This window comes from Mustela lutreola, chromosome 10 (assembly GCF_030435805.1).
Source record: "Mustela lutreola isolate mMusLut2 chromosome 10, mMusLut2.pri, whole genome shotgun sequence".
NCBI classification, from domain to species: Eukaryota; Metazoa; Chordata; class Mammalia; order Carnivora; family Mustelidae; genus Mustela; species Mustela lutreola.
This window is the reverse complement of record NC_081299.1, coordinates 80071834-80086962: the sequence shown is the minus strand read 5'-3', so window position 1 is coordinate 80086962 and position 15129 is coordinate 80071834. Positions and strand designations below refer to the sequence as shown.

Here is a 15129-nt window from a genome sequence, read left to right as displayed (position 1 = left end):
GCAGACTCAAAATAATAGCTTCCTGTGACATATGTTACAAAGTCTAAAGATTTTTCAGAATTTAGCATCATGTGTTATAATTGTTATGTCATCTTACAATTCTTATACCAATTTATTTCTGTTGCAAGGACCCAATTCCCTTGGAACATTTAAGAAAACATTGATGTCAAAGGCAGCTCTCACTCACAAGTTTCGAAAATTGAGGTCCCCCACAAAATGTAGGGATTGTGAAGGCATTGTAGTATTCCAAGGTGTTGAATGTGAAGAGGTAAGACCTTTCTGGAACTCCATTAGCTCTTTCATGCTTTTTGCCTTATACTTTTCTGTTACTAATTTTATTGATTAGGCTCTCTTACATGAATATTTTTAATAAATTGAACCACAGTGTAGTTTTGTAATTCATTTAGCGATTAAGTATAGTTCAGACACCACAAGTAATACCTTTTAAAATAATTTTTGTTGAGTTACCATTCTACCTATAGTTTGCTCAGTTGTTCATAGTTTTGAGGTAAATGAACCATTTTTTAACTGTCATTTTCTTGTAGTGTCTCCTTGTTTGTCACCGTAAGTGTTTGGAAAACTTAGTCATCATTTGTGGTCATCAGAAACTTCCAGGGAAAATACACTTATTTGGAGCAGAATTCATACAAGTTGCAAAAAAGGAACCAGATGGCATCCCTTTTGTACTCAAAATATGTGCCTCAGAGATTGAAAATAGAGCCTTGTGTTTACAGGTATGTTGTAACTTTTAAAATTAAGTTTAAAAATATAAATGCCCGTGTGATTTGTTCTAATGATGAGCCTTTAAAGGAAAACAGTGCTCTCAATTTTTAACAAGTAAAAGTCTCTTTAAAAAAATTTATTCAGAATAAATAAAATAATAAATAAATAAATAAAATCTGAATTTATTCTGATTTATTTAGAAAATGTTGCCTCATTTGGCCCTAGTTTTTTCCTGAATTATTAATAAAAATTGAAGTAGACTCATCAGATGTATGGAGATGTCTGCATTTAGTCATTTCTTCTAAAGGAGAATTTTGCCAAATTTTTCCATTTTCTTCTCAAGGGAATTTATCGTGTATGTGGAAACAAAATAAAAACTGAAAAACTGTGTCAAGCCTTGGAAAACGGAATGCACTTCGTAGACATTTCAGAATTTAGTTCACACGACATTTGTGATGTCTTGAAATTATACCTTCGACAGGTAAAGTTTTTACCCTTGAAACATACCATTAAAGAAAAAAGAACAGAAATATGATCGGTATTTTACTGGTAACATTTGCTACACAGATATTTTCATTGACATAGACCATATCCATGTGACTCTAATTATTGTTAAAAATCAAAGAGTATATAAAATACATGTATGGTTTAAAGACCAATAATAATAAAAACACTCATTTCCCATCACGTAGCTTTAGGAAGTAGAACATTACCTTACTGAAGGCTCCTGCATGCCCTTCTCCAGTAGTAGCCCTCAACGCCACCCCAGTGGTCTTTTCTAATCATGTTAATACCTCCTTTTCTTAATAGTTTTAATACCTGTTGCATGCTCCTAAACAGTGTCTCATGAAGTTTTAGGTAACTGAGAGGAAAGCATAAATCTAGCTGTGTATTATTCACACTGTTAATGAAGGATTCAGTAGGTTCCACAGTGTCTGAATCATGGTCCAGCTTTACCTTCATTGACATCCTCAGATAGCCATTGTGGGAGGTCAGCGGGCAAGATCATGAAGGCATCTTGGGAACCTGCAGTTCCAACAGATTTGGGGCATCATGCAGGGCTTTTGTATAAGCTGGGTACTGGAGATTCAGCAGGAATATGGTTGGGAGTGGGCTGCTCTGTATTTTCTCTTTCTGTGCTCACTATTGTATCTGAGATTTACAGGAGTAGATCCAAAAGAGAAAACACACATACACGCTCTTCTGTGGGCTGAAACAGTAATCGACCTTAGTGGCTTCAGGCAGCAGCTCCTCATTGAGGGGTTGCAGGAGCATCAGTGCATTGCCATGATGAGCCAAGTATGGAAAAGAGCTGGGGTCAAGTTCCTTGAGTAAAAATGAAGATACAGAGAGCAGAGCAATGATGGTTCTCATGTCCATCTCTGGAGTTCTGTTCTGCATTTGGATCCTTTCTAATACTGTGAATAGCCGTCATCCTGGGATCTCCCTTCTCTCATCTGAGGGAATGCCTGTCTTCTGTGTCATGTCTTCCTGTTTGTGGTTTATGCTCCTGTTTTGGTTATGCCATACTTGATTGAGCAAGGTGGAATAAAAGTAAATTTAGTTATTTGAAAATGTCTTTATTCTGCCTCTTGAACAAGATGGGAAAGTGGATAGTGTGGTAGGTTATCGTATTCTAGACTGGAAATTATTTTTCTTCAGAATTTTGAAGGCATTTTTTTATTGTTTTCTTTGAAGTGTGAAATCTTTCTCATTTCTGATTCTTTGTATAAAGCCTATTGTTTGTTCTCTGAAAGCAAATCTCCCCATTGTGTTAAAGTTTCACAGTGTATGCCTTGATGTGGATGTATACTCATCTGTCACTTCAGGTACTCCTCGGGCTCTGTTCTCCTTGGCCTTTTGTTCTTAGGACTTTTACTTTGTTGTCATTTCCTCCTATTTTCTGTTTTTTATTTCTGGAAATGTGCTTACTGGACAGCTTGTACTTGTTCTCTAGTTCCTTCATCTTTTCTCTATTATTTTTTTGTTGTTGTTTTTCTTTTCTTTTAACACTTTTTTTTTTTTAAGATTTTATTTATTTATTTGACAGAAATCACAAGTAGTCGAAGAGGCAGGCAGAGAGAGAGAGGGGGGAAGCAGGCTCCCCGCTAAGCAGAGAGCCTGACGCGGGACTCGATCCCAGGACCCTGAGATCATGACCTGAGCCGAAGGCAGCGGCCTAACCCACTGAGCCACCCAGGCGCCCCTTCTTTTAACACTTTTTAAGAGATTTCCTTGGTTGGTCTTGTTTTGTTCATTTGGTTTGGTTTGTTTGTTTGTTTGTTTGTTTTTTGACAGAGACAAACACAGTGAGAGAGGAAACAGAAGCAGGGGGAGTGGGAGAGGGAGAAGCAGGATTCCTATGGAGCAGGGAGCCCCATGCAGGGCTTGATCCCAGGACCCTGGGATCATGACCTGAGCCAAAGGCAGAGGTCATGACTGACTTAATGACCACTGAACCACACAGGCACCCCAGGTTTTGTTTTGTTTTTTTTTATGCCCAGCATGGGACCCAGTGTGAGGCTTCATGCCCAGCATGGGACCCAGTGTGAGGCTCAGACCCACAACCCCCAGATCAAGACCTGAGCTAAAACCAACAGTCAGAGGGCTTAACTGACTGAGCCACCAGGTGCCCTAAGATTTCTTCAGTTTTATCTTATACACCTACTATAATCTATTTCATTTCTGAGATATTTTAATTTCTAAGAAATTGGTTCTCTGTTCCTTATACAGCATCCTTTTTAATGAATGTAGTATCTTATCTATATGAGATATTCATAGCTTTTTTTCTACAAAGAATTCTTTGCTTAGCCTCTAGTGCTTTTCAATAGGAATATAATGTGAGCCTTATATATAATACTAAATTTTCTAAGAGCCACATAAAAAGAAATGGTGAAGTTAATTTTAATATGTAACATACTAAAATATCATCTGAATGCTTAATCAGTATTTTTCAATTTTTAGTGAAATTTTTTTTGTTTTTCTTTGAAATGAAGGGTTATTGAGTCTTTGAAATCTGGTGTGTATTTTGCATTTAGAGCATATGTCAATTTGGAATAGCGACATTTCCAGTGTTCATTGGCCTTAGGTGGCTAATGATTACCATACTGCCAACACAGTTCTAGATCTTCAGCTCGTTTTGTTTCTGCTTATTTTTATTTCAGTCTTTCATGATTATCTGCTTAAAATGAAAGAATTGGAATTGAAATCTCTTTGGAAGGTTTTGAATACGTACAGGCTTTAAACATTTTAAGCTCTAGTGTGATCTAGGAGGGCTATTTGGGAAACACCGGTTGTCTGTATCTCTAGGTCTCTACTCTTAGGCTTGGCTGATACCCCAGAGAAAGGTCTTTCCCTGCTGTAGGTGTGGTGCCAGAACTCTGGGAGCCACCTTGGGTAAGAAAGCTCCAGAATCTCTGCTGTAGCAGGCAGACAGTCACTAAATCCCTATTTTTAGATAGTTGTACAGCTGTTGTTTGTGCTTGACATTGGCCATCCAGAGGCCCTCTCTTTTACACTGTCCAAAGATGAAATCCCCACACTGCTGGGGAAAATGCTGTTTAGAAACATGGAGTGGAGACAAGGATCTGGAGATCTAATACTTCTTAAATAGCCTACTCTCCTCCAGGATCAGAGTACCTCATGCTAATAGTCTGTGGGTCTCCTATAAATTGTATTGGTTCTCATTTTGGAATTTTAGCTTTCTCAGGACTGCTAAGCCATTACTTATTTATCTGCTCCTCAGTGGTTAAATGTTGCTTTTATCTCCTTTCCTATTCTCCTAGTCTTTGTGGACTTAACTATTTCAGTGGGGTTTCCAGAGGGAAAGAAACTAGGTACAAATGTTGGATCAGCCATGTTAGCCCAAGAAACTTGATTTCTTTCACATTTTGCAGAATTCTCAGCTGAGAGATGGAGACAAAGTACCTCTGAATGACTGTTAATCTCACAATGAGTCATTTTGTCTCTTTTGGCCAGTCAGGGAGGGGAAATAAATGGGATCTAATACTAATCCATCTCAAGAATGCTATGGGACCAACATTTTATTGTGGGGAGCCATGCTCAATTTTTATAGTATTAGAGAGTAGCCTTCATTTTACTCATATTTGGGAAATCTAAAGCCTCAAGAGGTTGAGTGAGCTCCTTCAGATCCTAGAATAATAGAGGTAGAAATTAATCTCAAGGCTTCCCCTCTCTGGGACCAGCAGGAGAAACTGGAGAAATGGGTGCCTACCTCACCACAGGTAGTATAGGACACCTGCTAGCCAGATATGGGCTATTTCCATCGCTGAGCGGTGGAAATACTGAAATCGCTTGTGCCAGTAGAAGGGTCAAGGTGGCATGTCCCTTCATAGTTTGAGAGAGAAACATTTTCTTTAACCTATTTATGGCAATTCAAGTTGTATTTGAAAATTAGGTAAGTAAAACATTGGCAATGTCTTTCTTCTAAGCCATACTATCTTGTGCTAATCTTCAGTCTGGTCAAAGTAAAACAAAAGGACCCAATAGTATTTTGTTCTCTGTCTACCCTATGCCAATAAAATTCAGAATATAAGCTTTTTCTAATTAATATGACTGGCTTGTTTTAATAAAACAGTTGAAGATCATGCTAACTTTGGGACAATGATTAATGTACTTGGTATAGGATATATAGCAAAATTTTAAAATCCCTCATGCAGCTTTTGATTTTAGAATGTTTTGCTGATTTTCAGTTAACTCACTTTTAATACAAATAAAATTTTTGGTGGTGATGTCAGATTCACTTAATAGATAACATCACTGACAAACATAAATCTATTTCTAAAAGTAGATTGATTTTAAGTCCCTTCTAATCTGAAGGGACATACTAAATCCATCAGTAGCTATTCAGTAAATTATTAAAAGGGGAAAAGTGGACAGAATGATATTCCTAATGTGATTTTATTTCTTTAGCTCCCAGAACCATTCATTTTATTCCGATTGTACAAGGAATTTATAGACCTTGCAAAAGAGATCCAACATGTAAATGAAGAACAAGAGTCAAAAAAGGATAACCCTGAGGACAAAAAATGGCCGAGTACATGTATAGAAATAAACAGAATTCTTATAAAAAGCAAAGACCTTCTAAGACAACTGCCAGTGTCAAATTTTAACAGTCTTCATTATCTCATAGTTCATCTTAAGCGGTAAGAATTTTATATAAGGCGAGCGTTCATTAGTGGGTAGACAATTGATCGGGTTTTTGTTTGGCTTTTTGGTTTTGTTTAAATTGTGGTAAAATACACATAACATAAATTAACCATCTTAACCACTTTTATTATTTTTTAAAGATTTATTTAAGTACATGGGTAAGGGGAAAGAGGAGAGAGAATTCCAAGCAGACACCGTGTTGAGCATGGAGCCTGATGTGGGGTTCAGTCCCATGACCCTGAAATCACGACCTGAGCTAAAACCAAGAGTTGCTTAACCAACTACGCCACCCATGACCCCCATCTTAACCACTTTTAAGTGTACAGTTCAGTAGTATTAAGTACATTCATATTGTTGTGATGTTTTTAAATGAATGTTGTGATGTTTTAAAATGAATGTTTTACTTCTCATATGTGTTAGGGAAAGGGAGGCATTGAATAGATATTCTTAGAGCTAACACCTTCGCCTCAGATGCCTTCTGTGTCCTGCGCTCTGGCTAAGGAAATAAGGATGCAGATATTAGGTCTCTGTCACCTGTTGTGCTGTTCCTCTTGACAGCAGATCTGCAGACCAGCGCAGCACAGACCATTCCTGTTCTAACAGGGCTGGCACAGTGTGCAGAGAACAGTGAGGGGATTGAGGGGCCGGAATCAGAGAAGCTAGTCCTGAGCCAGACTGGAAGAACTGGGTGGTGGTTTGGTGACAAAGACTGTGCAAAACAGCATTCTGGGTAGAGGGTAACAGACACAGGCGCACAAGATAATGTTGCTCTTGAGAAGCATAGGTAGTTTGGCGAGGGGGACATAGCAAGCAGTAGCTTGAAGTGAGCTAGGCCAAGGCCCGATAAAGAAAGTCCTACATACCTGCCAGACGAGTTGACTCTTCTTCTGTACCCACTAAAGAATCCGGAGCCAGGAATGTAACGTTTTTAGATTTGTTAGATCTTTCTGGGAGCAGTATGGAGAATGGGATGGAGGGGGTCCTTAACTGCTATTCAGAAATTCTTGGGTAGTTATAGAAATAAAAAAGGTATAGAGAGCTTGAAATAAGGCCAGAGCGTTGGTAGTGGCAATTGAGCAGAAAGATATTTAGGAGACAGAATCAGCTTGGCTTGAAGACCAGCTGTGGCCAATGAGAGAGCAACCTACGGTGACGGTTAAGTTTCCAGCACAAGGGCTCTGGGAGGATGTGCTGTATACTGCAGCTCTTCGTTTTTGATTTTGCTTTTCTACTGGTCAAACTTTAGTAGTTCCTCTACTTGCTTGAATGTTATCCTAATACTCTGAAACTCAATTCAGTGTGTTGTCAGTAACTAATCAGATAAATATATCCTTTTTTAGACGTCTGCTGCCCGTTTTTCCTCCACCCTTCCCAGTCCATAGTAAACTACCAGCAAGGAAATCTAATAGGCAAATCTCATACAGCTTCATGTGTTCTACTTCACAGAGTCGTAGATCATGCAGAAGAAAACAAAATGAACTCCAAAAACTTGGGGGTAATATTCGGACCTAGTCTTATTAGGCCAAGGCCCACAACTGCTCCTGTCACCATCTCCTCTCTCGCCGAATACTCAAACCAAGCCCGGTTGGTGGAATTCCTCATCACTTACTCACAGAAGATCTTCGATGGATCCCTGCAGCCACAAGAGGTGGTCGTGTATAGTACAGGTGGTGGTGTACCTCATGTTGATCAAGGTTGCCTTCCAAAGCCTCTTTTATCACAAGAGGAAAGAGACCCAGAACATTCTATGAAGACACTGTTTTTCTCTTCAAAGGAGGTGAGTTTTGACCTTTATGGAATTGTGGTAGAACTCTATAATGTTTATTAGTTAGTAATAAGATTAAAGTTAAAAATTTTTGAGATGTGTTTTACTTCTTAAAATTCAAGAATTCTCTTCTATCAACAGGATATGCACACTGTGGATAGTGAGACCAAAATTTTTGAGCCAGCTACATCATTTGAGGAATCAGAACGGAAGCAAAATGCATTAGAAAAATGTGATACGTTTCTCATTGGTGAGTGGCCATGTAAAATTCATGTTTGCTAACTTCAAGCTGTGCCGACAGACCTTGTCTAACAGCTACAGTGAGTGAAATTGAGAGAAATCAGGGAAAGAAGCTTCATTAGTAAATGAAAAAGTTGCTGTTTACTATACCTTACTTTTTTTTTTAAAATTTTATTTATTTATTTGACAGATAGAGATCACAAGTAGGCAGAGAGGCAGGCAGAGAGAGAGAGAGAGAGAGCACGAAGCAGGCTCCCCACTGACCAGGGAGCACAATGTGGGGCTCGATCCCAGGACCCTGGATCATGACCTGAGCCAAAGGCAGAGGCTTTAACCCACTGAGCCATCCAGGTACCCCATTATACCTTACATTTAAATGAATATCATTCTTTACAATAATCGTTCTTATAAAAAGACATCTTGGGGCTCAAAAATTTCATTTTTGCCATCAGTTAAAGTCAAGGAAGAAATGTGTTGAGCCATATGAAAGTCAAGGCAGAAATGTATTGAGCTGTATGAATTATCATAAAATCTGTTACTATGAATCATTGTATTGACCTAACTGCTCATAATAAGTCAACTAGACTCCTCAAAATTAAAACATTTAGACTCCTAAAACTCCTAAAATTTTTTCAAATGCTTTTACTTGTCACCTTTCACACATTAAGCACAAATACATATATTTTATTCACCGTATGATCATTTTAGTTGTAGTGATTAGTAGCTATCATGCTGGCAAAAAGACTTCCGTTTGTTACTATAATCCTGTATATCTTTAGAACTAAATTCCAGTTATTTTTAAAATGTAGAGATACATGTTAAATTTGATGTGTGATCCTATGTCAGTAATCGTAGCCTGACAGGATCCAAAAAGTAAGGGATCTGACTTTCACTTAAGCATCCTCCTGCTTTGTGCTAAGCACTGTGCTTCTTGTTTGATTCCATTTATCTGATTTGATCTTCATAACAGTTTTGTGCTAAAAGGTCAGTAGTATCAGCCCCATTTGATTCATCACCAAATACTCTGAGAGAGGCTAAATAATGTCAGAGGTCATGCCACTAGTAAATTGTTCAGTTAGTATTTGAACTTAAATATGTACTTACTTTACTAACATGATCGATTATTTATTATGATGACCAATTAGGAAGAGTAATTATAATAAATGTCATTTTTTGAGAGCCTATCATATATTAGATCAATTCTGAGCACTTTTCATGAATCCTCATCATCATGAGGGCCACACATCATCATAGATACAATCATGATCTTTTCATGCAGATACTTAGGGCCAGTGACATTGCCTTGCCCAGCACCAAAGCAGTAGAGCTGAGCTCAGCCCGCCAGTTGGGCTCGAGAGTCTGCACTCTGACCCATTACGCTCTTAAGTCTATCCCTGGGAACTTTAAGAATTGTACTTTGACTCAGGTCATGATCCCCGGTTCCTGGGCTCAAGTTCTGATCAGTCTCCACAGGGGGTCTGCTTCTCCCTCTTCCCCTCCTCCCACTTGCCCTCTCAATCTTTCTCTCTCAAATAATAAAGAAAATCTTTTTTTTAAATGCTTTAAAAAAAAGTGTACTTTGGTTGGTGACTGTGACCCTACCACCAGCAGTCAGTTCCTTTAGAGTGGTCCATAGAAGGACCTGGGAAGGTCCCTGGAAGGCAAAGCAAGAGCACGGTGCCCTGGAAGCCCAGAGGAGAGAGGTCACTAGTGTCAGGTAAGGAAGGTCAGATAACATGAAGACTGACAGCTGATTCTGATGGCCTCCGGCCTGCAAACCTCTGCCTCAGAGATGTGGGAAAAGGACCTGGCCACAGGGAAAGGGGTCACATGCTGTGCTCGGGGCAGCTGAAGTTCAAAGCCAGAATGGTGCTCAGACACAGACTTGTTGGATGTTTTCCAGCGGGAAAGGGCAGCATGAGCAGAGGGCTGGCATTGAACACAACGAGGAATTTTTTAGGGGAGACGCTACAAAAAGGGACCAGGTTGGAAGGAGCTGAGGGTTCTAGTTTGAAAAAGCATGGCCCATGGGTCCAGACTTGAAGGAAAGAGAAGAAAGGAAGCCAGGGAGGAAACAACCAATGAGGAGAATGGTGTTTTTTACTTAAAACTGAACTCTTCAACCTGAATTGGACAGGATGAATGTTAGAGCGCACTGATGAGTTGATCAGATAAGGACGCATATGACGCATTTAATGGGCTATATTCTCACTGTGGGTTGGATGTAACTGGAAATAGCAGATTGAGTGAGTTGACAAAAGCCTTTGGATTCAGGGCACACCTGCATTTGCTTGGTGTGTAAATTAGTGTAGCTTTTCTGAGGTCGATTAATACCAATACCTACTGAAACTGTGACACTCCGTTCATCTCACAAATATTTGCATGGAGCACATTAAGAGAAAAAACTTACTTCAGCAGTTGTTGTTTTTTGTTTGTTTTATTTTACTAACCTGCAGTGGCTTTTGTAGCTGTTTATTATATTGATTTAAATAAATGTAAAATTCTAACATTTTTATTTCAAGTACACCTTTAATATGAGTATTTAACTTCTCTGCATAGATAGCTGAGAGTGGTTAACAAGAGTCTTATATGTTTTTCCAATTTATTCTGTAAGACTCTTGTTAACCACATGTCATAAAGTTTGATTTTTAAATAAATCTTTTCCTTTTTTAGACAACAAAGTGGGTCTGCTTGTAAACCAAGAGCTTGAGTCAGCATCACAAAAGATGGAAGATATCTGTAAAACTTCCAAGCCACTTACTTTGAAATCAGAAAGGGAAACAAACAGTGTTGAAAGGCATGCTCCACGGACCAAAGTTAGACCCGCAAGTTTGCCTGTAGATAGACTACTACTTCTTGCAAGCCCTCCTAATGAGAGAACTGTCAGAAATATGGGAAATGTAAATTCAGACAAGTTTTGCAAGAATCCTACCTTTGATGGAGTTAGTAGGAAGGATATTCCTACTATTGTCTGTTCCAAATTGGACGGTTTTGACCAGCAAACTCTACAAAAAACTCGGGAGAGACAGTATGAACAAAATGGCCTCAGTGCTAAGACTGCAGCGGGAATGGGAACTGTGAGCGTCAGGATCGGTGGGGACCAGCCAGACAGCGCCCCCTGGCCCAGTAAGCCATACACAGAACCAGTCAGGTCAGTGAGACAGGTGTCAGAGAGACGGTCCTCTGACTCCTGCCCTCCTGCGGCTGTCAGAGCACCCCGAACGCTGCAGCCCCAACACTGGACCACGTTTTACAAACCACGTGCTCCCACCAGCAGCCTGCGAGGGGATGAGGAGAGGCTCACAACCCCCTCCCCAGCACTGCCTCCCAGCACAGTCCCCACCCCCCAGGGACCCCTGCTAAAAACAGTCCCAGCCTCCGACAAGGCACCTGCTGCCTCCACGCAGTCCACCAGCAAGCCGGGAGAGAACTCTGAGGAGCGGGACTTGCTGGAAGTGCCTCCCGCGTGTCAGAGACCGAGACTAAAACGAATGCAACAGTTTGAAGACCTGGAAGACGAAATCCCACAGTTTGTGTAGGGTTGTCAGAATCCAGCTTTTCTTTGTTGTTTTTTATTTTGTGGTATTGTGTTTGTTTTGTGAAAGAAACTTCTGACAGGGCCCCTTCTTTACAGTATTGCCACATCATGGGTTTTGCTTTTTGTCCTTGTATCGTGTTATACTGCGTTGGTCATATTGAATGGTAGACTGTCTTGATAGGGCCCCCATCTGCGCCTCACTGGAATTCTCTGTATTTTTAAAGTTGTGAATAAATAGGTGGACTCATGTTTTTTAAAGTTTAGTTGATTTTTCCCATAAAATGGTCCATTTAAATGCATCCCTAATATATGATATAGTTCTCAACTAATAGGTGCAATTGGGGAAAATCTGCTTTATTTTTTGAAGTGAAACTACGTTGCTTATTTATAAAAGGACTATTTCTGAATGCAAGTGCCTGAAAGATCTTTGTCTGGTATGGTTGTTTTGTTCACATGATTTTATAGTGTGCATCTTTGACCTCTCATATGTATGTAACCTTTTATTTTTCAATTGGCAATTCACCTATTAATATTTACACAATGGCCAAAAGGCTTGCAAATTCTGTATTTAATTTCATTTTGATTAATGGCCAGATTTTCCATGTGGTAGTTAGTTGAACTGTTCAAAGAAAGTACACTTAAACTTGTTTCTAAATTACATAGTTCAGTTTTGTCTTATTCGGATTTAGATGGTTTTAACACATTTTATATCTTTTCACCTCTCGCCTTGTTCTATATAAACTTGTTTTTCAACAGTTCTGAACGTTTTGGTATTTTATACATTGGTCCAAAAATGTTTTAAAATTCAGTGCATTTCCTCTTCATGTTGTCTGGGATTTTTTTTTTTTTTTTAAAACCACTACTTTGGTATAAAATGTTTTTACTTTTAAGTAATTTTATGTACTTTTTCTACCTGAATTTTTAGCCATTGACAATGTATGTTTCATCCAAATCATGCAGAGATTTTATTTAAGTTGATTCTAAGTATAATTTGGCAAGCCTCATTGTTTGGAATTTGAGAAAAAGTATAGATTGGATGGATATATTTCATTTATAAAATTCCTAGTTTTTAGAACTAGTGCAGTTCTGTGATTTTCTGGGTTACATCATTTTGCCTAAAACAGGATATAAAAGGGACAAAAAAATTAAAACAGCCTTTTTTTCTATGTGTGAATTCTATTTGTAGCAAATGCTTTTATATGAATATGTTATTCTTGATAAAAATACATATTTTATATATATATATTATATATATACATATATGTGCACATATATGTATATATATTATATATATACATATATGTGCACATATATGTATATATATTAACCTGTTAAATTATTTCAGGTTCTCGTGGCTTCTCTGAAATTGTTGCCTCTTAGGGTGTGAGACTAGATTTAGTCACCATTGGCTTAGTGGTCAATACTTGAACTCATATATCCCTTGACTATAACATGGAATGCATTTTGTGAGAAGTCGCTATATAGCTCTATATGACATTATGAACTAACGAGAAATGAGTAACTCCTTTGTACTAGAGTCTTGTTTTTAGTCCTTATTGTGCAAGATAGAAAAGAATTGTATTGCTACAAAAACCTAAAAAGAAAATAAGAGCCAGCATTTATTGAACCTTCTCTTTGTGCCATGAACTTTGCTAAATTCCTACCTAAGTTATTTCATTTTGAGTTCACAGCAGCCTATACTACATAGGTAAGTATTTTATTTTACAGTATATTTCTGTATTACAGATAAGGAAACAAAGGCCTGGTTATAATGTGGTTTGGTTCTACAGGTGTTAACAGTTGGATTCAAGTCTCAAACACAGGGCTGTCCCAATTCTTGATGTTTAGTACTCTTAATGACTGTGTTATTACTAAGTAATATCAGGTAATATTTAACAATAGAAAATACACCTTTAAAATTTTTTTTATTATGGCAAAATATGCATAACGTAAAATTTACCATTTTAACCAGTGTACAGTAGCATTAAGTACCTTCACATTGTTCTACAACCGTGACCACTATCCCATCTCTAGAACTTTCTTATCATCCCACACTGAAACTTTGAAAATGTACTTTTAAACTCCTTCAGTTTTCTTTTAGCGTATTGAGATGACTGAGTCAAAGAATCTGAGGTATAATCAGCTGGCTCTGTGTTAAGCCTCACAAATGAGAATTCCACTTGGGCCTTTCTGTCTTTAGGGCTCTCTGACGTCTCATCCAGCATAATCCATCAGTCTATAGGTATTTCTAGTTTCCTGGGACATTGAGCAAGGACCTCCTGAGCAGATGCTGCTGTTTCTAGAGGACACAGAGTGTACATTGTCCTGTTCTACTTAGTAATGCAGTGGCAGTTCTTCACAGGAAGTTGTTTTTTGACACATGGAAAGAATATGAGTGAAGGGAAAGGGCAGTAGTGGGGAGCCTTTTGGAGAGCTGCAAGACCACCAGAAAGGTTTGTGGAAAGCATCTTGTTAAAGTTTGCAAGAAGTCATTTGTGAAGGGTTGATCATGACTTTCTTTGATAGACTTGTTTTACATCCTGAGAACTTAATTAACATCCACAAATATTTAAAATCACTTCTAGTGCACTTCAGGCAATGTATTTCTTTTGATACAGAGATGAAGAAGAGATGATGCCTGTGAAGGACTTGTCCAGAGATTTCAGAAACCAGTGAAGTCATACCTCCCTTCTTTGGGTGATCTAATTTAAAGATGGTACTATAGCTACATTATTCCCAGCTAAGCTCATATTACTTACTGTATTTGTATATATAAAAATCTCTTTAAATGACAGCCATGTATATTTTCATGGCACACCATCGTCAATTAGTTCTCTGGACTTTTCTTTTCTAGAAGCAGGAAATTGTTTTGATGTGCTGATATGATTATATATGTAGACAAGTCAGTAATATCTGGAGTTTAGCAAAGTTGCTACATTCACAATTATGCAAAAGTCAGTTGTCTTCCTGTATATCATCAACTAATAAGAAATGAAAGTTTTTAGAAAGATCTCAACATAAATTTGAAAGACCTGAGAATAAATCTAACAAAATATATACAAGATCTTCATGGAGACACTTTTAGACTATATCAAGAAGCATTTAAGGAGATTTTGGAAAAAATGGAGTCCTCTATGATGTGCGTGGATGGGAAGCCTCAATATTGTAAAGATGTTCATTTACCTTCCATTTATTTATCAATTCAGTGTAGTCTCATCCAATATTGAACCAGTTTTGAACTATTTGTATTTGAAAATTCCATACATGATTTCCTCATTACCCCTAAATACTTGAATGATGTCTCCCTAAAACAAGGACCATTCCTTCATAGCCACAGTAGGACAATCAAAATCAGGAGATGAACAGTGATGTAGATCATCTAATTGCAGACAGCATTCAAATTTGCTGATTGCCCCAATACTGTTCTTCTCTGCCCAGCATCCCTTCCTGTGCAAGATCAGATGGTGCATTTAGTTGTCCTGTCTCTTCTGTCCTTTGATCTGGAGCAGTTTTCCCAGTCTTTTCTTTCATGACCTTGATTATCTGAAGAGTATAGGCCAGGTACTTTGTAGTATGTCCCTCAGTTAGGGTTTATCTAATGATTAGAAAAAATGATTAGGGTTCCTCGTGATTAGATTCAGTATATATCTTTTTGTTAGAAATGTCCTATTCTCACTGTATCATACCTGGAGGG

The 15129-nt window shown here is 38.2% G+C and overlaps 1 protein-coding gene across 4 annotated transcripts in view; it reads left to right on the top strand.

The window, feature by feature from the left end:
* ARHGAP29 (Rho GTPase activating protein 29) overlaps positions 1-12609 on the top strand; it is a 63100-nt gene extending 50491 nt beyond the window's left edge. For all 4 annotated transcript variants that reach the window (XM_059138474.1, XM_059138475.1, XM_059138473.1 and 1 more), the window contains 7 exons: positions 129-268; positions 546-734; positions 1067-1204; positions 5656-5888; positions 7339-7669; positions 7799-7907; positions 10571-12609. In XM_059138474.1, the coding sequence (XP_058994457.1) occupies positions 129-268; positions 546-734; positions 1067-1204; positions 5656-5888; positions 7339-7669; positions 7799-7907; positions 10571-11436 (2006 nt within the window). In that variant the 3' untranslated portion in view covers positions 11437-12609. The remainder of the gene's footprint in view (positions 1-128; positions 269-545; positions 735-1066; positions 1205-5655; positions 5889-7338; positions 7670-7798; positions 7908-10570) is intronic.
* The last annotated feature ends 2520 nt before the right edge of the window (positions 12610-15129 follow it).